General features: G+C 44.2%; 1 protein-coding gene across 1 annotated transcript in view; it reads left to right on the top strand.

Annotated features, from left to right (window-relative positions):
- myo5c (myosin VC) overlaps positions 1-24,841 on the top strand; it is a 128,417-nt gene that overhangs the window by 3,658 nt on the left and 99,918 nt on the right. Inside the window, exons 2-4 of the mRNA XM_078241360.1 lie at positions 12,732-12,842; positions 19,934-20,105; positions 20,204-20,348. Of these exons, the coding sequence (XP_078097486.1) occupies positions 12,732-12,842; positions 19,934-20,105; positions 20,204-20,348 (428 nt within the window). The remainder of the gene's footprint in view (positions 1-12,731; positions 12,843-19,933; positions 20,106-20,203; positions 20,349-24,841) is intronic.

Raw genomic sequence — 24,841 nt, 5'->3', positions numbered from 1 at the left:
ACTACCCTGAAGAACTGTTGCAATGATGTCCTGGAGCGAAATCGATTGCCCTCTGACAGCCACAGCCATCTTTCCTTTGTGCTAGGCACATGAGAATCATAGAATCCCTACAGTGCAGAAGAGGCTATTCAGCCCATCAAGTCTGCACCAACTCTCTGATAGACCCTGTTGCACTGATTATTTCATGATGCCGTCTTCCATACCTCAAGGCTGAAAGATTGTTTGATTCCAAATTTGTTCATTCACCTAAACACACACTGCCCTTCACAAATCAAAATGAATGTCTTAGAGCCTGTTTGAGAACCCCTTTTGATAAATTGGGTGGCACTGAGCTCTACAGATGCTACGTTGCTCCATTCAGGAATCTGCAGCCTTCCATGGAGCCAATGAAGCAATAAGTAACTTTTCTTCAGTTTGTTTTAGGGCCTAAAGAAAGAGTCCTCCTGATTTCACAATTTGGCCACTGTTTGCCCACAATTGCCCCTACTCCAATTGCCCACTATCCCCAAACCATGAGTCAGAGGGGACCACATTTGACATGGGCAAGTTGCATCTAGCAGTGCAATAAATGCCATGAGCTCACTCAAATAATTGAAATGAGACCCAATGCCCAATTCAGCCTGGACAATCTTCCAAACGTAAACCTCAGCAGTAGTAGCAACAGGCTTCCTCTGGAACATATCTAGAACCTCCCCATCAATGGATGAACAATGTCATGAATCTCTAATAAGCCACTAATGACACCCGCTGTGATTCTGACTGTGGCACATCCTTTTTGGCTTCTTTGCAGCCTTTAACAGGATTGTCCATCTTACTGCAGTGCCTTTCCTCCATTACCCAGCTTAGTAGACCTGCCCTTGATTGATTCCGATCTTTCCTATCTGACTGTAGCCAAAGTATTTTTAGGAATGACTTCTCGTGCCATTCTCTTTACCTCTAGAATCCTTCAAGGATCTAATTGACACTCTCTTCTTCCTCTTCTACATAATGTTTCTTGGCAATATAGAATCATAGAATCCTACAGTGCAGAAGGAAGCCATTCGGCCCATCGAGATTGCAGCGACCACAATTTCACCCAAGCCCTATCCCCATAACCCCATGCATTTACCCTAGCTAGTCCCCCTGACACTAAGGGGTAATTTAGCATGACCAATCCACCTAACCCGCACATTTTTGGATCGTAGGAGGAAACCGGAGCACCCGGAGGAAACCCACACAGACACAGGAAGAATGTGCAAACTCACACAGACAGTGACCCGAGCCGGGATAATTTACAGATGTTGGGGTGAAGCCTGGCATGGAAATTGGAGCAGGCGAGGGGCGGACCATGGGAAGGCCTCTGGCAAGATTTTCTGGTTTCGGGGCGAGCGTGGTCAGAAAATCCCACCCATTGTCTCCGCTGCACATATACAATGATGACACCCAGCTGTCCCTTCCCACCTCCAAATGAGCACGCTCCATTGCCTCTGTTATGTCAGGTTGTTCAGCTGATATCTTCCACCTATGAAACATCAGGAGGATGAACAATGTCACATTCCTTCCCCACTCTAAACTCCATACCTTTGCTACCATCTCTTTCCCTGTCACTCTTTGAGGCTGAACAGACCATTAGTAATCTTTAGACTTCCTGGTCAATCATAGAATCCCTAGAGTACAGAAGGAGGCCATTCGGTCCATTGAGTCTGGATCGACCACAATCCCACGCAGGCTCTATTCCCGCAACCCCACACATTTATCCTGCTAATGCTCCTGACACTAACGGTAATTTAGCATAGCCAGGCAACCTAACCCGTACAGGGAGGGAACCCAATGTCGAGTTGAGTTTCAACCTCAAATCCCCTCCATCAGCATAACTGTTTACTCCAACCTGGATAGCATTTCTTGCATCCACATTTCACCTCAGCCCCATAACTACTGAAACCCTCGTCCGTGCTGTTGTTACCTCCAGACCGGTTATTATAATGCTCATTTACTGGTCTGCCATCCTCCAGTCCCTGCAAACGTCAGCCTCTGACCTCTCCATCTTATTCCTCAGGAAGCTCGACTCGCTTGATATCATCCCTGATATTAATGCTGGTTGACTTTGATTCACTCCCTAGTCACCCAATACATTCTATCAAAACTTCTCATTGTCTTGTCCAAATCCATTCATTGCATCACCCTCTACTATTTCTCTAATCTTTTGCAGTTCTATAGACCGAGCACAAAATTCTCTGTTCCTCTGATGCTGGCTTTTCATGTATCTCAACACTTCATCAATTCTTCTTTACCCCACCTTTGGCAGCTATGCCTTTAGTCACCTAGGGGTGGTGATGGTTAGTGGTATTGCCACTGGACTAGTAATCTAGAGACCCAGGGTAATGCCCCAGGTTTGGCAAATGGTGAAATTTGAATTCAATAAAAAAATCTGGAATTAAAAGTCCAATGATGACTATGAAACCATTGTCAGTTGTTGTTTTAAAAAAAAACCCCATCTGGTTCATATCTTTTAGGGAAGGAAATCTACTATCCTTACCTGGTCTAGTCTATATGTGACTCCAGATCCACATCAATGTGGTTGACTCTCAAATGCCCTCTGAAATGGAGGGCTGTTAGAAATGGGCAATAAATGCTGGCCCAGCCAACGACCCCCACATCCCGTGAAATAAATAAATAAATAACCCTACAGAATTTCCTCCCCAATCTCAATTGTATCTCCATCTCCCTCTTGTTCTTTAAGGCCATCTAAACCCACCCCTTTGATAAAATCTTTGACCTGTTGTACTAATATCTCCTTCTTATGTCAGTGTATTTCTGATTAGAACTCTACAGTGCCTTAGGAGGTTTTTCTACATTAAAGGTACCAGGATTGCACACATTGAACTTGGTTGAATCCTCAATGGCCTCCAGAATGACAGCATTCACTCTAACACTTCTAGGCACTGTAATTAGATAACCGTGTGAACAGAAATGTAGCGGGGATAACACAAAAGGATGAAGGAATAAGAAATACATTTTCAAGCACAATCTACAGGAGTTGGTTGGTAGTACAGGCCTTGAGTATAGCTGAAAAAATGAGAAATGTCGAAACTTTTTGTCTTGCACTCATCAGGACATTTTGAAGAATACCAGTATAAGGGGAAAACAACGATTTGTATTGTCTGAGAGGAGAGCGTTGATTGGAAAGTGGGCTCTGTTGTTACAGACTTTGTTATGGAGAATGCACAAGTTGATGGTGACTGACAGTTAGCTGCCAAGCATTATTTAAAATTCAAACCAGGCAGCTTGACCCTAATTGTTCAAAGCATTGCCCTGAACAATGAGTCACTGAATGGCTGTCACTTGTTTTATTTAGCTAAAAAAGGCTCAATGTGTCAGCAAAGAACAGGACCCACAGTGTTAATAATGTAACTTCTATTAAACGCAAGCGTGGGTTGCTGCAGATCATGTCTCTTCTGCTGTTAGAAATGGGCAAGGTACAGATCGTATCGAACCAACCCCTGCTTTCAAAACTAACACGCAGGGTCCAACATTGGATCTGGTTCCACGATTGGACAACATTTGTTAAGTAATCTTCAGTGTTCTAAAATTTAAGCTGGCAGCCAATTTAAGATTGTTACTCAGGCTCACAGTGTGGCACATTTGTGTGTACTGGAGGCTATATATATTAATACTCAAGACCCTGTTCTTTGCAGACAGAAAGAATGTGTACACTAATTACACTTTTTCAGCTAAACAAAATACATGACAGCCATTCAATGACTCATCCCTTAAAGCAATGCCTTGATCAATCAGGGCCATGCTGCTTGGTTTAAATTTCAAGCAGTACTTGGCAGCTAACTATCATTCACTATCAACTGATGCATTCTTCATCACAATGCCTTTAACAATCAGAGTCCACTTGCCAATCATTCTGCACTCTTTTCCCATACAATATAGATCATCATTTTCCCCTTATATTGGTATTCTTACAAAGTGTCCTGATGAGTCCAAAATGAAAAGCTTCAACATCCCTTTTTTTTTGTCAGCAATAATCCACAGGCGATAAACTATTTTAAAATCTTGTGTTACATAATGTAATATAATCATTATAAGACTGAGAGACACTTATTAAAAAATGCTTAGAAAAATAAATTGTTTGAAAAAAGTAGAATGTTTACTCAGCAAGGTGTGACCTAAACTTCCTTTTCTGAACTTCACTGGATTTATCATAACTTAATATTAATATTACTGCAACTTATTATTAAAATGCATTGAAACTTTGAAACAAATAAATGTAATTCGTCTGTAAATGTTATACATCGGTACATTCTTTTTCCTTCATTTTTTCTTTATCTATTAAAACTTTGCAACAGAAAGATTTTAAAGCTTGGTAACTTACTAAAAAAATGACAAGGTTTATTTTGAATTCTCAATTGGTTTGGTAAATGCAATAAATAGTAAAAACATGACATCATCTGTTGCCTCATGTATATAATGGCATCTGTCTCAGTTTAAAGAACACAGTGCAAAGGCCAAGAGACAACTGCTGTTTCCATTCCCACTGCTCCTGACTCCTTTTATTTGGATCAATGCAAATAGCAACCATTGCAATAAATGAACATTAGAATTAAACAACACTGCTCCAGGTAGTAAAATCAGTCCATAATGTAGAGCTGGCCCCAGGTAGTCTTTGTAGATACCTTGCATATCAATGCAAGTTTGAATTGCTACTTTCTGGTTTGACTCCCTCATAACAACCATTGAACTCCAAAAATAAATTAATCGAACGAAGCACTTGGGGATGTTTGGATGCTGTGTTGGTTTCTTTACTATTTTTTTTTATTTGATTTATTATTGTCGCATGTATTAACATACAGTGAAAAGTATTTTTCTTGCATGCTATACAGACAAAGCATACCGTTCGTAGAGAAGGAAACGAGAGTGTGCAGAATGTAGTGTTACAGTCACAGCCAGGGTGTAGAGAAAGATCAACTTAATGTTAGGTAGGTCTATTCAGAAGTCTGATGGCAGCAGGGAAGAAGCTGTTCTTGAGTCGGTTAGTATGTAACCTCAGACTTTTTTATCTTTTACCTAACGGAAGAAGGTGGAAGAGAGAATTTCCGGGGTGCATGGAGTCCTTGATTATGCTGGCTGCTTTCCCAAGGCAGCGGGATGTGTAGACAGGGTCAATGGATGGCATAGTCAATTTAACTTTGTAAGCTGAGTTGGATATTAAGCATGCAATCAGATTATGACATACATTTTTATTAATATCAGGGTAAAATTTAAACCAGTTGCTTAGTTTTATCACTCCACTGAATGCTGATCTGCTTGTAAATAAATTAAGAAAAAAAATCGATAAAACCTTGATGCAAAAATTGCTACCATAAATGTATCGTAAGCTTTTTGGTCAGCTGTTGTTGTGTATTATGCAGTCGAAAATAGATGATGATCTGCACTGTTTGAACCCAGGATTGATCTCCATGCCACTTCTCAGAAGTTTCTTTTTATTCATTCATGTGGGTGTCATTGAACAAAGAACAATCCAGCACAGGAACAGGCCCTTCGGCCCTCCAAGCCTGTACCGACCATGCTGCCCAACTGAACTAAAACCCCTTGCCCTTCTGGGGACCGTATCCCTGCATTCCCATCTTATTCGCATTTACTGGAAGCAAGCACATATAGGCCAGACCGGGGAAGAATGGCAGATTTCCAACCCGAAAGGGACATTAGTGAACCAGATGGGTTTTTATGACGATGGTTATCATTAGATTTTGAATTCCAGATTTTTATTGAATTTCACCATCTGCTGTGGTGGGATTCGAACTCAGGCCTCCACATTACTAGTCTAGTGACAATACCATTATGCCACCACCTCCCCGAGAGGAAAACAAGACAGTAAGTATACCCAACCATGGTACCCGGAAAGGTTATCAACTCAGAGATACAACCTCTGAAGAAAATGCAGCCTGTCACAAACCACTCATAAAGAGCATCAGTCATTAAAAACTGAAAATGCTGGAAAATCTCAGCAAGTCTGACAGCATCTGTGGAGAGAGAATGGACCCAATGTCTTAGAACCTTGGTCTATTCTCTCTCCACAGATGCTGTCTGTTTTTGTTTCAGATTCCAGCATCTGCAGTATTTTGCCTTAGTCATTAAAAACTGTTATTCCTATTCCCCGACCTGATACACAATGCCATTAAAGATCTAAGACTGTGGCAACTAATTAAATGAGGACATATATTTTCAAATACCATGTGAACCAAGTGTACATATCCATAGAATCCCTACAGTGCAGAAGCAGGCCATTCAGCCCATCGAGTCTGCACCAACCAGAATCCCAACCTTTCGCGTAACCCCACAGATTTATCCTCCTAGTTCCCCTGATGTCAAGGGCAATTTAGCATTGCCAATCAACGTAACTCACACATCTTTGGACTGTGGGAGGAAACCAGAGCACCCAAAGTTAAACCCACGCAGACACGGGGAGAACGGGCAAACTCCACACAGACAGTGACCCAAGGCCAGAATTGAACCCATGTACCTGGGACTGTGAGGCAGCAGTGCTAACCACTGTGCCACCATGCCGCCCTGCAAACCTAACCGCATATGTAAAGTAATGCAAAACCATGTAAGTTCATCAATAAAATAAAAGGACATATAAATGCATCTGGTAAAACAAACTGGGTATAAAATGGAGATATTTACCTACAGTATTTGTAACCCAAATGAAGAAATTCCGATCTGTTTGCAGCAAATGTTGTACACTACATATTCTTAAACTCACCACAAAGTGCACCACTCTCGTCAGTTTTGTCCCATCATTTGCTAATTGATCAATGCACCAAACCAGATGATCGCATGGGCAGATGGGTTAACCTCTGCCATTATCATGTGAAAGTGAAATAATGTTGGCAACATTAGATTTGGTTCTATTTAGTCAAAATGTTTTGGAGGTTTGGGGACGGTTAGAAACCTCCTGACCTGGTGACCGTCTAACCTATCGCAATCAGCTCACAACCCCCCCCCCCCCCCCCCCCCCCCCCCCAAAGCCCCCAGCCACAATGTCCCACCCATCCTTAGTGTGTTAGTTATGTGCTTGTTCAATCTCACATAAGCCTTCTGCAAAACATCTCTGTGTGGTGTGGTCGAAATAGATGATCTTCACTGTTTGAATCTAGGTATTGGTTGATTTTTTTCAAAGCCAGACAGGCCACAAAAAGGGGACTTAGAAATAATTTATCAATCAAAGGGCCCTGTCTGACGTTGAGGGAATTAAACAGAAAAGAGTGATTGGCTGAGATCTTCACATAAACGTCACATCCCACTTTGAGTCGTAGAATCATAGAGGTTTACAGCATGGAAACAAGCCCTTTGGCCCAACTTGTCCATGCCGCCCCTTTTTTTTAAACCACTAAGCTAGTCCCAATTACCCGCGTTTGGCCCATATCCCTCTATAGCCATTTTACCATTGTAATTGTCTAAGTGCTTTTTAAAAGACAAAATTGTACCCGCCTCTACTATTACCTCAGGCAGCTTGTTCCAGGCACTCACCACCCTGTGTGTGCAAAAATTGCCCCTCTAGACCCTTTTGTATCTCTCTCCTCTCACCTTAAATCTATGCCCTCTAGTTTTAGTCTCTCCTACCTTTTGGAAAAGATGTTGGCTATCTAGCTGACCCATGCCCCTCATTATTTTATAGACCTCTATAAGATTACCCCTATGTTCCAGGGAAAAAAGTCCCACTCTATCCAGCCTCACCTTATAACTCAAATCATCAAGTCCCAGTAGCATCCTAGTAAATCTTTTCTGCACTCTTTCTAGTTTAATAATACCCTTACTATAATAGGGTGACCAGAACTGTACACAGTATTCCAAGTGTGGCCTTACCAATGTCTTATCCAACTTCAACTTCCTGATATCCTGATATTGATTGCTGCTTAGGTAGTAATTACAATAGATGAAAGGTAGAGATTTTGATGGACGCTAAAGATTTTGATCTCAACACTAATAGTGAAAATAAGAGAACTCAGAAAATCACACAGATTAACAGTAACAGTTAATCAGCATCACATGTTTACCATGAACAATGGTAATAACTATTGCATTCTGGATTAATAATCTAAACTTAATTTTGGGTTCTACAGAGCCCATGGTGATAGATGCTAAGAAAAAGGCAAAATATTGCGGATGCTGGAATCTGAAACAAAATGGAAAAGGCTGGAAAATCTCAGCAGGTCTGACAGCCTCTGTGGAGAGAGAATAGAGCCAACGTTTCGAGTCAGGATGACCCTGCGTCAGAGCTGAAGATAAGGAGAATGGGATACTGTGAGAGTGAGGGGGATGGGGGAGTGCTGTAATTGATAGGGATGGCATAGACAAAGGAAATGTAAATGATGATAAAGGCTAGGAATGGTGCTAAGAGCATCCATTAAGAGATTGGAATGTGTAAATGGCAGAACAAAGATACAGTGTAGGAATGTGGCAGATTGCCCTAGTGGGGTTGGGGCGGTGAAACAAAACGGAAAGTGAGATTTTAGAAGTGGGAAAATAAAAATAAGAATATAAAGTAATACAAGAATGAATGGATGTTCAGGAATCTCTGATACAAAATGTTCATGCCAGATTTTCCTGTTTGCGGAAGAAGTCAGTGACTAAACATGGAAAGGTATGGTAACTGAGGTTACATCTTATCCGAGTGCGCTGGTACTTCTAATGGTGAATGAGGCTATGATGCAGTCTTAAAGAGGACAGGTAAGGATGAACATATTAAAGAGTACCCAGCAGAGAAAATCAGGGAGGGTCAGAAATTGAAACTCCGAGGTACCAGGAGAATGTAAGGTATCGCATCAAGTATCTTTGCTTCTGGTACCTTTTAGGAATTACAGCAAAGCTGTAACTCCGTGGTAACGTGGAGTCTAAATCCATAAAACACGTCACCTTTGTTGCACACAGCTGTGAGAAGAGGAAGTAATAAGAAAATACATATGCTAAATTTGAGGAACACCCTTACTCAGAATAGAACAGCCTTGTACTTAGGGAGGGAATTAACCACATTGTTAAGAAAAAAATCATGTGCATGTTTATAAAAGGTGTGTACAGTAAACTGGAGAATGTAGGAGTATCTGGAGATCCCACAAGGTAAATTGTTACATCATGCTGTTGGGACTAAATACCTAGACCCACTTCTCACTGGAAGTCAACAAGGGAGAAACTTTGATGTTGACCTTGATGTTTAAGGGGAGGCGGTGGCCTAGTGGTATTATCACTATTTAACCCAGAAACTCGGCTAATGTTCTGAATTCCCGGGTTCAAATCCCACCACGGCAGATGGTGGAATTTGAATGCAACTTTTTAAAAAACTTGGAGTTAAGAATTTACTGATGACCATGAACCCATTGCTGATTGTGAGAAAAACCCAGGAAATTTGCCATCCTTACCTGGTCTGGCCTATATGTAACTCCTGAACCACAGCAGTGTGGTTGACTCTCAACTGCCCTCTGAAATGGCCTAGCAAGTCACTCAGTTGTTCAAGAAGGCCCATCACCACCTTCTCAAGGGCAACTAGGGATGGGCAATCAAGGTTGGTTAGCCACCGACGCCCATGTCCCATGAAAAACGAACCCGGTAGGTTTTCTTTATACCAGTAGTGTTCAGCCATTACAATGTAGTTTTGGGTGTACTTCAAAGCAAAGGTACCAGAAGTGACATTAATTTGCAGGTCAGATCAGTGAATCCGTGTTATATTTTATTTATTCATGGGATATCAGCATCACCAAGATGTGTAGCTCATCCCTCAGGAAGGTGGAGATGAGCCACCTTCTTTAATCTGGGTAGTCTTATCTGATGTGGGTGCACCCACGGTGCTGTTCGATGGGAATTTCCAGGATTTTGACCCAGAGGTGATATAGGAATGACGATATATCCCAGGTCAGGCTGATGTGTGACTTGGAGGTGATGGTGTTCCCATGTGCCCACTGTCCTTATTCTTGGCAGGAGAGGTCACAGGTTTGGAGGGTGCATTTGAATTAAGACAAAGGTCATTGGTCCACATCCAATCAGTCATCTCAAAAGGTGTCCAAATCTTTTTCAAGTTTTTGTTTGGATTTTTTAATGTGCTCTATTGACATTAAAAATGAATGGCCTGGGAATGGAACTGTGTGCATTGAAATAGGCACATGTGGAGGTGTCCCCTGGCCTGGTAGAATCCAACACAGAATCAATTGTAGTCAGTATTATAATCTGTCAAATGAGTGACACTTTACAGATAACTGAATGGTGTATATGCTGGGGGGGGGGAGCTGGAACTTGCCGGGCCCGATAGCATCTCCCATCCTGCCAGGAGTACTTCACTCCGGCGGGGTTTAGAGTAGCTCCCCATGTTCAGGGAACTAGCAGGAGACCCCGCCAGAATGAAGGGGGGCAATCGGGACCCCCCAGGGGTCGGGCAGTGGGCGGGTGGTGCCCCCTAGGCATGGGCACCCTGTCAGTGCCAGCCTGTGCCCCCTGGCACTGCCCAAGGGGCAAAGTGCCCATGCCAAGGGGGCACCATGCCACTGCCCACCGGGCATGAGGCAGTGCCAAGGGGGTGGGGCCTATTGTGGGCAGGGCCACGGGGTGATCGGTGGGGATGGGGGGGTCCCACTGCCACTCTGCATGGCGATCGGTCTGGGCTGGAGGGAGGCCAGCGATTGGGGCGGGGTGGGAGGCTGCTGTGCCGGGGGGTTGCTCTGCCTCTGGTAGGGGGGTTGGTCTGCCCCGGGGTGGGAGGGTCAGCGTGGGAGTGTCTGCTGTGGTGGAGGGGGATGGGGGGATCGCCACTGCAGTGGGGGGGGGGGGGGGGGGGGGGGGGGGTTGGCTGAACATCGGGGTGCCCTGGGACGGGGGGTTGGGAGGTCGGGGCTGGCCCAGGAATTGTCATGGGGGTCACGATGGTGTCGGCGGGGGGCAGCACTGTGGGGGTCCCAGGCTGGCCAGTAAACGGGGAGACTGACAGACCAGGGCCACTGCACATGCGCAGAGCTCCAGAGCTGTCAGCCTCTGACATGAATAGGCCCCGCCCCCTTGTTTTTAATGATATTCATGATTGTGACCTCTGCAGTGCACAGAGTGCGGAGATTCTGGTCAGAAGTTCCACTGAAAAAACAGTCGTGATCTAGACCAGTTTTCTTGCCAATTCAGCGCTTTTGGGAGGATCGCCCCCTATATTTCTAACTGAGTGTAATACAGTATAAGAAGTAAACCAGAAATAATTTAACAAGTACAGAGTTGGTTTTATTGCTAAAACTCACTCCGATGCAGAAGTGATTAACAAAATGTATAAAATATGTCCAACTACCCACTGATGCAAAAACAACACACATGCAACCCACACCCCCTTCCATCTGCCCCTCAAGCATCCAAAAGAGAAATAAAACTCTGCAGAGTATCAGATCTTCAAACTTGGCCAAGTAAAAAGTAAAGTCAGAAGAAAGAATTATTCCCAGGTTGTCCGGATGCTCATTTACAGCTAAAGGGTCTCTTTCCACAAGAGCTTCTGGTATTTGGATTTCTCACTGGAGCAGTCATGGCTAGTTGATTTTTCTTTCTTCTGGAGACTGGTTTTGATTCAGAATCCTGCTTTAAGAGTCTTGGTTTGCAGCAATGAGGCCTTCTGGTGGGTTTTCAAATCACAAACAGCTCAGTTTTGATGAGAGACGTTTCAGAGAGAGGGAGTGAGGCCTTCCTGTTCCTGTGGCAGTCTCCATCTGTAAGAAGTCTCACAACACCAGGTTAAAGTCCAACAGGTTTATTTGGTAGCAAATACCATAAGCTTTCGGAGCACAGCTCCTTCGTCAGATGGAGTGGATATCTGTTCTCAAACAGTGCAAACAGACACAGAAATCAAATTACAGAATACTGATTAGAATGCAAATCTCTACAGCCAGCCAGGTCTTAAATGTACAGACAATGTGGGTGGAGGGAGCATTCAACACAGGTTAAAGAGATGTGTATTGTCCACCCACATTGTCTGTACATTTAAGACCTGGCTGGCTGTAGAGATTCACATTCTAATCAGTATTCTGTAATTTGATTTCTGTGTCTGTTTGCACTGTTTGAGAACAGATATCCACTCCACCTGACGAAGGAGCTGTGCTCCGAAAGCTTATGGTATTTGCTACCAAATAAGCCTGTTGGACTTTAACCTGGTGTTGTGAGACTTCTTACTGTGCTTACCCCAGTCCAACGCCGGCATCTCCACATCAGTCTCCATCTGACCATTGGTTCGAATCCAGTATATTTTACACACCAAAAGCAGGATCACTTGACCCCGTCTCTGGTTCCAATCTATCTTAGCCATTGTCTCCGAGAGCTCCGTAGACTCTGTGTCTTCATAAAGCAGTTTGTGTCCTTCACAAAGGCAATAGTGTGGGCCTGTGTGCTTTGCTTAGGAAATGTGTTCTTTTCAAAAGGTTCAATATATGCACGTCTATAATGACATGAATTAACCTAACACATCTACATAACACAATACTGCATAATAGCAGGTAAAAACTCAACAGTCGTTAACAGTATACTTTCCATTATCCACACTTGGTTTGCCCATTACTAGGTGCACAGGAACACGAGCAAAAATTTATATTTATAAAGCGTCTCTGACATAGTAGTTGATCCAAACTGCATCGCAAGGGGTGAAGTGGGGATTAGGCAGTAATAGCGGGATGTGGAATATGTTGAGTGTCTGATACATTCATGGAAAACATGACCTTTTTTACTCTGTTTTTCAGTACAATAGTGTTTGGATTCCCGACCCTGATGAAGTCTGGCAATCGGCCGAGATCACCAAGGACTATAAAAATGGATCTGATGTACTATATCTGCAGTTGGAAGATGGCACTGTGAGTTGACAAAAATGCAAAAACGAAAGTGATTGATTGGCTTTTCAGGTCGCTCGCAAAGTCGTTTAACAAAAGTTTTCTCATTAGATATTTGCTGTGTAGTGCCAGCCAACGCTCAATTGATAGCGTTCTTGTTTGCCAAGATTGTGGTGGATTCAAGTCCCGCTCCAGGACTTGAGCACAAAAACAATGAAAGCTGATATCCCAGCACAGTACAGAGGAAAAGCTGCAGTGTCAGAGGTGCGATGTCTTGGATGAGATGTTCACCAGAGGTCATGTCTTCTCCGGGTGTATGTCAAAGCTCCCACGGCGCTATTTCCGAAAACAGCAAGGAATATCTTCCCCCACGTTCTGACCAAAATCTATCCCTTAATCAACATCACAAAAACAGATTGTCGGGTCGTCATCATATTGCTGTTTGGGGATCTTGCCTTGTGCAAATTATCTGTTTGAAAGTCTAGTTTTGGAATACACTTTTGGTCCCGAGTGCTGACTATCATCATTTGAATTTGTCTGGAGGCCTTGAAACAGGGACTGCAGGTTTAGCATCTGATTAGATCCAGTTTTCCTGAAGGGCTTTAGGTCAGCTCCACCCAATCATTTCCACTGAAGGTGTGGACTGCACTGCCTGACACGCAGCACCATGGTTCAGGATGGCTCAGGGACTGAGTGAGAGGGTGTGCAGGATCCTGGGCTCAGTACTGAAAATCCGAGTGGAGGAGGTCCAATGGTGGAAGCATGTTGTGGTATAGGGTGAGAGTCCAACTCACCCTCCCGCCCGTCATCCTGTCCAGCCTCATGCCCTCCTCCTATTCTTCCTGCAGACCTTGCAAAGTGCTGATGATCAAGCCCTCACTTTCCCATCGTTACCTCTGTAAGGTGTCCAAAATGTTTGATAGGTGAATATCCATTTCGCAAATTAGACAGCAGATGACATTGTGATGATTCACAACCGTTTTATTGTTTATAGTTCAGTATGAAAGTTTCCACTCTTCCCTTCTCGATCTGCTCCCTGTCCAGAAGCAACTCCTCCACTGGGGAAAAACCCCAGCTCTTAAGTATAGGCTTCAATGAGCATCTCTTGCTCTCAATTCACTCTGAAGCAAGATCTGCTTTATACTTAGATGGACCTGCAGTTCTAACGTTGTCACAGTAAGGCACTGAGCAAGAGAAATTCACTCGCGCAGTGCTGCTTCTCGTGGCATTATGCTGACTTGTGCCAATTCCAATCGAAATAAGATAGTCACCAAGAAATCCAACACGATATTCAGAAGAAACTTCTTTACCCAGAGAGTGATGAGAATGTGGAACTTGCTACCACAGCAAGTGGTTGAGGTGAATAACATAGGTAGACTTAAGCAGGGGCTAGATAAACATCAAGGGGGAGAAAGGAATGGAGGGTAATGCTGCTATAGTTGAAGAGGAAGGTTGAACGGAAATTAGAGTGGAAGTTTGTTGGTATTTGGGCTGAATGACCCTTTTCTGTGCTTTATGTTCTATGTAATTCTACGATAGAGCAATGTGGAGAAATCAGATTCAGGTAGATAGTTCCACCTGTGACATTAGTGTACCTTTAAGAAAGTTTTTTTTCAATCATGATCTCTGCAGCTCTCACAGCTTCGGTGTTTTCTTAGCTCACAGCTGATGTCACTGGCTTGACTGCAGATGACCTTTTATTGCTACTTCAGTAGCTTAAAAGGGGTCTGTTTACCTTAACTTTGGGTTGTTTTACAATCCTGCATTGTTAGGAGGACGATCATGTGTTTCTGGACAGTTTTCTTTTCTTTCCAGTGAGTTTAAGGTTTCATTTCCTGTTTAGTTGCTGTTTAGTTAGAGTTGAGTTTTAGAAGGGACAGCAGGCTGAAAAGAAGTCTCACTCTCTCTCTCCCTGGTTTTGGAAATTCTGCTGGTCATCTGAAAGTAAGGTCTTGCCTTTCTGAAGGGGGAACCTATTGTTGGTGGCTTGACCAGAGTCTATGTGGGGTTCTGGGAAACTGTTCTGACTTCAAACTGTTCTGGGTGTGTCAAGAGGACTACTAGAACTTATAAGACTAAGATGGTGATGGTGACTCTCCAATAGAGCATCTTACCCAGGTCCACCCCATGTCCTACATAAGAACTAAGAGCGAGAGTAGGCCATCTGGCCCCACGGGCCTGCTCCGCCATTCAATAAGATCATGGCTGATCTTTTTGTGGACTCAGCTCCGCTTACCCGCCCGCTCACCATAATCCTTAATTCCTTTACTGTTCAAAAATGTATCTATTCTTGCCTTAAAAACATTCAATGAGGTAGCCTCAACTGTTCACTGGGCAGGGAATTCCACAGATTCACAACCCTTTGTGTGAAGAAGTTCCTCCTCAACTCAGTCCTAAATCTGTTTCCCCTTATTTTGAGGCTATGCCCCCTAGTTCTAGTTTCACCCGCCAGTAGAAACAACTTCCCTGCTTCTATCTTATCTATTCCCTTCATAATCTTATATGTTTCTATAAGATCTCCCCTCATTCTTCTGAATTCCAATGAGTATAGCCCCAGTCCACTCAGTATCTCCTCATAAGCCAACCCTCTCAACTCCGGAATCAACCTAGTGAATCTCCTCTGCACCCCCTCCAGTGTCAGTATATCCTTTCTCAAGTAAGGAGACCAAAACTGTACACAGTACTCCAGGTGTGGCCTCGCCAGCACCTTATACAGCTGCAACATAACCTCGCTGTTTTTAAACTCCATCCCTCTAGCAATGAAGGACAAAATTCCATTTGCCTTCTTAATTACTTGCTGCTCCTATCCCCATAACACCGTGCATTTACCGCAGTAATCAAACTAACCTACACATCTTGGGATACTAAGGGACAATTTTACGTTTATTTTATTTTTCATTTTATTTATTTATTTATTTGTGTCACAAGTAGGCTTACATTAACACTGCAATGAAGTTACTGTGAAAATCCCCTAGTTGCCACACTCCAGCGCCTGTTCAGTTATACTGAGAAAATTTAGCATGGCCAATGCACCTAACCAGCACATCTTTTGGACAGTGGGAGGAAACCGGAGCACCTGGAGAAAACCCATGCAGACACAGGGAGAAAGTGCAGACTCCGCACAGACAGAGACCCGGGAAGGGCGGGAATCGATCCCGGGTCCCTGTTGCAGTGAGGCAGCAGTGCTAACCACTGTGCCACCGCGCTGCCGTGGCTAATCCACTAACCTGCACATTTTTGGACTGTGGGAGGAAACCGGAGCACCCGGAGGAAACCCACGCAGACACGGGGAGAATGTGCAAACTCCACACATCAGTGGCCCGAATCCGGAATTGAGCCCGGGTCCCTGGCGCTGTGAGGCAGCAGTGCTAACCACTGTGCCACCATGAATTTAAATTGCATTGTTATATTTTTAATTCAGCAGTTGCATAACAATTTATAAAAGTTGGAATGGACTGTGTCTGAACATAAAATACAAATTTATTAAGAAGTTACTTAATTGGATTATTTTCAAAATCTCACATAATAGGGCATTTATTGCAGGTTTGAAGACTCCATGGTTTCTCCTGAATACGGGTTAATGCAGTTACTTTACCATTTGTTCAAACTTCAAAATCATGAATACTATCAGTTAAAGTAAAGTTGGTGATTATGATGTCACCGTAATATTTGACTGTTTATTAAGGAAAGGGGTCGAGAAATTCCATTATGATACTCATTTATCATCAGTTTACTATTTCTTCTAAATGAATTCAGGAAACAAGTTAGACCCTCGATTCTGAAGAAGGGTCATCCAGACTCGAAACGTTGGCTCTATTCTCTCTCTCCACAGATGTTGTCAGACCTGCTGAGATTTTCCAGCATTTTCTGTTTTTGTTTCGGATTCCAGCATCCGCAGTATTTTGCTTTTCGGCCATAGATTCTGATGTATCGCAGTGTTTGCTCATTATTATGTAATTTAAGATCATTAAGGTATACCAAAAAACACCGAAGCAATGCCTGACCATTTAACAAGCATTGTTCATGAGTTCAACCTGTGTATAGGATTATATCAATACCCAAGTATGCAATTACCAGTCAAACAAGTTATTCCTCCTATTCCCTCTTATTTGAGTTAAGTCTTTCACATCCATGGACAATGTGGGTGGAAACATAGTTCAAATGTTTTAGTTTATCAAACATTTTAAGCTCACGTGAATTGTTGTTGTTTCTCCGCCCGCACCCAATGGGTGCACAAGACAGACTTTCATCTGTTCCCATAGCAAGGTCATTCCTGTAACAGGTTGCGAGCCTGTTGCCAGAGGCTTATAGCTTGAGGGGCACCACTTTGCATCAAACATGACTGGCCAGACATCTCTCCCACTCTTACGGCAAGCCGTTGGTGTGTGTTTGGTAGGATTTTGCACATTGATACTCAACCTGTTTGGTCGCGTTATAGAAACATAGAAAACAGGAGCAGGAGGAGGCCATTTGGCACTTTGAGCTTGCCCCACCGTTCATTATGATCATGGCAGATCATTCAGCTCAGTAACCTGTTCCCGATTCTTCCCCATATAGAATCATGGAATCCTACAGTGCAGAAGGAGGCCATTCGGCCCATCAAGTCTGCACTGACCACAATCCCACCCAGGCCATAACCCCCTGCATTTACCCTAGCAAGGCCCCCTGACACTAAGGCACAATTTAGCATGGCCAGCCCACCTAACCCGCACATCTTTGGACTGTGGGAGGAAACCAGAGACCCGGATGAAACCCACGCAGACACAAGGGAACATGCAATCGGCACACAGACTGTGACCCAAACCGGGAATCGAACCTGGATCCCTGGCGCTGTGAGGCAGCAGTGCTAACCACTGTGCATCCATTGTTCCCTTGAGCCCCAAGAGCAGTATCTAACTCCTTCTTGAAAACATACCTCAACTGCTTTCTGAACGCACCTTCCTTGACCATCAAGTCCTGGGGTGGGACTTGAAGCTGACATGAAAGGTTAAGTGTAATTTGAATGTCAGTGCTCCCAGTCATGCTAACATTACTAATTAGAAATATTTTAGAAATTCTTTACAATCTTTTAACTCATTATGAAGATTAATTTCTGTTCCATTCAGTAAGAAATTCCTTACTCATTGTAATCACTTGAATTGTAAATAGCTCCTATTACTTTTTCTTACATGGGCTTATCTGTGTACCCACTGTAATGATGCAGTTCACAGAAACAACATTTGGATCTGATGTAAATAGTGCTTATAGGGGCGGCACCGTGGTTAGCACTGCTGCCTCACAGCGCCAGGGACACAGGTTCGATTCCTGGCTTGGGTCACTGTCTGTGCGGAGTTTGCACGTTCTCCCCATGTCTGCGTGGGTTTCCTCCGGTTCTCCGGTTTCCTCCCACAGTTGAAAGATATGCAGGGTAGGTGCATTGGCCATGCTAAATTCTCTCTGTGTACCCGAACAGGCACCTGAGTGTGGCAACTAGGGGATTTTGACAGTAACTTTATTGCAGTGTGAATGTAAGCCTACTTGTGACTAATAAATATACTTTACTTTATACAATATTGTTGCTGCTTAGGAGTGTTCCTATCATGCAAAATAGTAAAAATAAGAAAAATAAATTATATGCTTCAAATTAGTCAACACAGCCCTGCATCTGTGATTTAAAAATGTCCCATTCTTCCATCTGTCATGTCATATTATCCCTGTGTCTGCGAGGGTTTCCTCCGGGTGCTCTGGTTTCCTCCCACAGTCCAAAGATGTGTAGGTTAGGTGCATTGCCCATGCTAAATTTCCCCTTACTGTCCCAAGATGTGTAGGTTAGGGGGATTAGCCGTGGTGAATGTACGGGGTTACAGGGAAATTGGGGAAGAGGGCCTTGGTCAAAATACTCTGTCAGAACAAAGAGAACAAAGAACAATACAGCACAGGAACAGGCCCTTCGGCCCTCCAAGCCCGCGCCGCTTCCTGGTCCAAACTAGACCATTCTTTTGTATCCCTCCATTCCCACTCCGTTCATATGGCTGTCTAGATAAGTCTTAAACGTTCCCAGTGTGTCCGCCTCCACCACCTTGCCTGGCAGCGCATTCCAGGCCCCCACCACCCTCTGTGTAAAATATGTCCGTCTGATATCTGTGTTAAACCTCCCCCCCCCTTCACCTTGAACCCATGACCCCTCGTGAACGTCACCACTGACCTGGGGAAAAGCTTCCCACCGTTCACCCTATCTATGCCTTTCATAATTTTATACACCTCTATTAAGTCTCCCCTCATCCTCCGTCTTTCCAGGGAGAACAACCCCAGTTTACCCAACCTCTCCTCATAACTAAGCCCCTCCATACCAGGCAACATCCTGGTAAACCTCCTCTGTACTCTCTCCAAAGCCTCCACGTCCTTCTGGTAGTGTGGCGACCAGAACTGGACGCAGTATTCCAAATGCGGCCGAACCAACGTTCTATACATCTGCAACATCAGACCCCAACTTTTATACTCTATGCCCCGTCCTATAAAGGCAAGCATGCCATATGCCTTCTTCACCACCTTCTCCACCTGTGACGTCACTTTCAAGGATCTAAAGAGTCATTGCAGACTCAGTGGGCCAAATGGCCTCCCCTGCACGGTAGGGATTCTATGAAATCTATATTGTAGGACATACCACACTTGTAATAAAGAAATGTTCTACATTCTATGCTTCAGGCAGCACGGTGGCACAGTGGTTAGCACTGCTGCCTCACAGCGCCAGAGACCCGGGTTCGATTCCCAGCCTGGGTCACTGTGCGGAGTTTGCACATTCTCCCCGTGTCTTCATGGGTTTCCTCCGGGTGTTCTGATTTCCTCCTACAGTCCGAAAGACGTGTTGGTTGGGTGCATTGGCCATGCTAAATTCTCCCTCAGTGTACCCGAACAGGCGCCGGAGTGTGGCGACTAGGGGATTTTCACAGTAACTTCATTGCAGTGTTAATGTAAGCCTACGAATAAATAAACTTTAACTTTATGCGCTCAAAGTGACTGGCTTCTTCAGCCATTGTAGAGCAGCCTTCATCTCCTTCAGTGTTCAATAGTTGCGAACCCTTTGCAAAGGTAAATGTCATACACCCTGACTTTCTCGTTTAATTTGAACATTTTAGGAATTGGAATATCCGATCGATCCAGTTAAGATACTACTGCCACCTCTCCGGAACCCTGACATACTGGTGGGTGAAAATGACCTCACGGCACTCAGCTACCTGCATGAACCGGCGGTTATGCATAACCTCAAAGTGCGTTTCGTGGATTCCAAACTCATCTACACTTACTGTGGTAAGAAATGCAGCCGCATAACAGATATCACGACACCTTTTTGGAAATTCTCTCTCAAACTTGGGTAATGATAACCGTTGGCACTGATTTTGTTTTAGGTATCATTCTTGTGGCTATAAACCCGTACAGAGAGATACCAATCTATGGAGATGCCATCATCCATGCTTACAGTGGGCAGAATATGGGCGATATGGATCCTCATATCTTCGCTGTGGCTGAGGAAGCTTACAAACAAATGGCCAGGTCAATTTTTCCAACCCATTGATTCAGTATAAATGTAGAATACTTATTTGTCAGCAGTAGTTTTGTGTATAAATTTATTGCATGACCCATATCATATACATTTTGCTATCAAAAAATATAGTGATACAATTAAATTAAAATTCAATGATATATAAGAAACAAGAATGGTTTTGCAACAATACGGTCTCATTTTCCTGGGTCGCACTCCTTTTTTTGGTATTTAACTGTATTGTATTATCAAACCTATTTTGCCACCCAGGTACCAGGCTGTCTGTACTGATGGCATGGTTAACCACATCCTGCATGCTCCTGCAGTCTCTCTCTACTGCTGTATAGCTAGTTGGGACTTCCCTCCTTTAGTTTCACTCTTACCAATCCAGTCTAGAATCATAGAATCCCGACTGTGCAGAAGGAGGCTATTCGGCCCATTGAGTCTGCACTGACAACGATCCATCCAGGCATTTTCCCAGTAACCCCATATATTTACCCTGCTAATCCTCCTGACACTAAGGGGCAATTTAGCATGGCCAATCCACCTAACCAGCACATCTTTGGACTTTGGAAGGAAACCGGAGCACCCGGAGGAAACCTAGGCAGACATGGGGAGAACATGCAGACTCCGCACAGACAGTGACCCAAGCCGGGAATCGAACCTGGGTCCCTGGCGCTGTGAGGCAGCAGTGCTAACCGCTGTGCCGCACCCAGAGAATCTTGTGGAACAGCCTTTTTTCCCCCAACTCTCACCATTTCCTTTGTTTAAGAAGGGTAGCAAGAATAAGCCAGGTAATTACAGGCCGGTGAGCCTTACATCAGTGGTAGGGAAATTATTTTAGAGGATTCTTCGAGACAGGATTTATTCCCACTTGGAAATAAGTGGATGTATTAGTGAGAGGCAACATGGTTTTGTGAAGGGGAGGTCGTGGCTCACGAACTTGACCGAGTTTTTCGAGGAAGTGACGAAGATGATTGATGAGGGTAGAGCAGTGGGCCTTTGACAAGGTCCCTGATGGCAGACTGGTGCAGAAGGTGAAGTCGCATGGGATCAGAGGTGAGCGAGCAAGGTGGATACAAAACTGGCTTAGTCAAAGAAAGACAGAGGTGGCAGTGGAAGGGTGCGTTTCGGAATGGAGAGCTGTGACAAGTGGCGTTCCTCAGGGATCAGTGCTGGGACCTTTGCTGTTTGTAATATATATAAATGATTTTGAGGAAAATGCAACTGGTTTGATTAGTAAGTTTGCGGATGACCCAAAGGTTGGTGGATTTGCGGATAGCGATGAGGACCATCAGAGGATACAGCAGGATATAGATCAGTTGGAGACTTGGGCGGAGAGATGGCAGATGGAATTTAATCCGGACAAATGTGACGTAATGCATTTTGGAAAGTCTAATACAGATGGCAAATATACAGTAAATGGCAGAACCCTTAAGAGTATTGATAGGCAAAGGGATCTGGGTGTACAGGTACACAGGTCACTGAAAGTGGCAATGCAGGTGGAGAAGGTAGTCAAGAAGGCATACGGCATGCTTGCCTTCATCGGCCGAGGCATTGAGTTTAAAAATTGGCAAGTCATGTTGCAGCTTTATAGAACCTTAGTTAGGCTGCATTTGGAATATAGTGTTCAATTCTGGTCGCCACACTACCAGAAGGATGTGGAGGCTTTGGAGAGGGTACAGAAAAGGTTTACCAGGATGTTGCCTGGTATGGAGGGCATTAGCTATGAGGAAAGGTTGGAGAAACTTGGTTTGTTCTCACTGGAACGACGGAGGTTGAGGGGCGACCTGATAGAAGTCTACAAGATTATGAGAGGCATGGACAGAGTGGATAGTCAGAAGCTTACTAGGGGCACAGGTTTAAAGTGCGAGGGGCAAGGTTTAAAGGAGATGTACGAGGCAGATTTTTTACACAAAGAGTAATATGTGCCTGGAACCCGTTGCCGGTGGAGGTAGTGGAAGCGGATACGGTAGTGACTTTTAAGAGGCGTCTTGACAAATACATGAATAGGTTGGGAATAGAGGGATATGGTCCCCGGAAGGGTAGGGGGTTTTAGTTCAGTCGGGCAGCATGGTCGGTGCAGGCTTGGAGGGCTGAAGGGCCTGTTCCTGTGCTGTAATTTTCTTTGTTCTTTGTTCATTCCCTCTGGAATTCCCTAAGGATCTATCCTTGACCCTGTTTTATTTCTCAACTAAGTGTTGCCATTCATCAGAAGGCAGAATGTCAGCTTCCACGCTGATTGCACCCAGCTGTACCTCACCACCAATTCTCCAACCCCTCCACTGCCTCTGTGTTGGCGAGCTGCTTGTCTGGCATCAAGTTCTGGATGAGGCCTGGCTTTTCTGTAATGAAGCATTCAGAAGACCAAAGCCTTCAGCACCCGTCACAAACTCTGTACCCTCGCTGCCCATCCCATTGCTCTGCCTGGCCACTGTCTCAGGTTAATCAGACTGCTTGGAGCGTTGGCGCCCTGTTTGACTCCGAGCTTAGCTTCTGGCTCCACATCCTCTCCAGCACAAAAGCTACTTCGACTTCCATAATCTCACCCGTTTCCAATCTGTCTCAGCCAATGTGCTGCTGGAACACTCATCCAAGCTTCTGTTACCCCCAGATTGCTCTATCCTAATGCTCTCCTGACTGTTCCCCATCTTCCACCCTCCATAAACTCCTTCATCCAAAACTCTGCTGCTGCTTGTAAGATGCCCTCGACACGTACACATAGGGCGGGAGCTTCATAGAATCATGCAATACAAAAGGAGGCCATTCGGCCCATCAAACCTGCACCGACCACAATCCCACCCAGGCCATTACCCCATAACCCCATGCATTTACCCTAGCTAGTCCCCCTGACACTAAGGGGTAATTTGGCGTGGCCAATCCACCTAACCCCAACATCTTTGGACTGTGGGAGGAAACCGGAATACCAGGGGGAAACCTATGCAGACATGGGGAGAATATGCAGACTCTGCGCAGACAGACCCCAGCTAGGAATCGAACTCGGGTCTCTGTGAGGCAGCAGTGCTAACCACTGTGCCTCCGTGCCGCCCTGTGCAACCCGCTGTGCGTTTTGAGGCAGTGTGGTGGGATCTCCTGGTCCCGCCATTGTCAAGGGAGTTACCTGTTGCATGTGCCCCTCGTTGCTGGGAAATCGGTGGTGGAGATTTGCTGTCAGTCGGACCAGAAGATCCCACAAGCATGAACAGTCTGAAAATTCTGGCTATAGAGTTAGGCTTTAGTTCAATTAATTTTATTTTTTTATTTTTTTTTCTTTATAAAATGGCTTGTGGATTTAGGCTGGAGCTAGAAATAGTGAAATGGTTGCAGGTGTTCCTTTCCAGGATGGCTTAAGTGTTTAAAATGTCAGCGTTCAGTTTAATGAACCGCCCAGTTCAGCTTCTACCAGAAGTGCAGGATGTGTGGTTCGTGCCTGTTGCCTTCTTTTTGTTCCCACATAGTCAATGAGATAGAATAAAAAAGAAGAAAATTTTGATAGAAATGGGGAACATTTGGGCAAAGATGATTAATTGCAGCCTTAAATGGTTTTTAAAAAATGGCATCTGCTATTTTATCGGAACTATTCCATTTATTGTGGGTTTATTTACAGTGATTGCGATGTAGAGAATCATCTATGACAGTATGTATGACTAGTGGTCCCTAAAGTCCTTGACCTTTCTGTAACCATTTGTAAAAAGTGTCAGGATCAAAAGCATTGATGAATGTTGCGTTTCTACCTGGGTGAATAAAGGATAATTTGGTTTATTTAGCTAAATGTCTACTGCTTCAAGGTATTGTCACACTCCTGCGTGCACTGTTCTTAGACCAGCTTTAACCCATTCACTTGATGCACCTGTATGTAAGAAACAGGGATAGAAATACTTCATCAAGGATTTGTATCTGAACTTTGCTAATCACAATTTTTACCCTAGCAAGTTGGTAGAGAGCAAGGCTTTTTGTTTAAATATAAATAAAAGATGTGCAGGTTAGGTGGATTGATCATGCTAAGTTGCCCCTTAGTGTCCAAAAATGTGCAGGTTAGGTGAATTGGCCATGCTAAATTGCCCCTTGGTGTCCAAAGATGTGCAAGTTAGGTGAATTAGCCATGCTAAATTGCCCCTTAGTGTCCAATGATGTGCAGGTTAGGTGGATTGGCCATGTTAACTTGCCCCTTAGTGTCCAAAGATGTGTCGGTTAGATGGATTGCTCTTAATAACGTGTAGGGTTACGGGGATAGGGCAAACTGGAGGGCCTGGGTAAGATGCTCTTTCAGAGAGCCAGTGCAGACCCGATGGGCTGGATGGCCTCTTTTTGCACTGTAGAGATTCTATGGTTCTATAGTTTTACAGATTTGTAAACACATGCTGATTGCGTGTAGCAAGTGTTTCTTCTGTAATTCCTTCTGTCTTATTTGGTGGGAACTGTTTGGCAATCTCATGCGAGGTCTATGTGAGGAAAAAATGATGTTTCATGATAAAGAAAGCAGTTATTGACTAAAATTTTATTG

The sequence above is a fragment of the Mustelus asterias genome, chromosome 24, assembly GCF_964213995.1.
Source record: "Mustelus asterias chromosome 24, sMusAst1.hap1.1, whole genome shotgun sequence".
In the NCBI taxonomy this organism is placed as follows: domain Eukaryota; kingdom Metazoa; phylum Chordata; class Chondrichthyes; order Carcharhiniformes; family Triakidae; genus Mustelus; species Mustelus asterias.
This window is presented reverse-complemented; position numbering and strand designations above follow the sequence as displayed.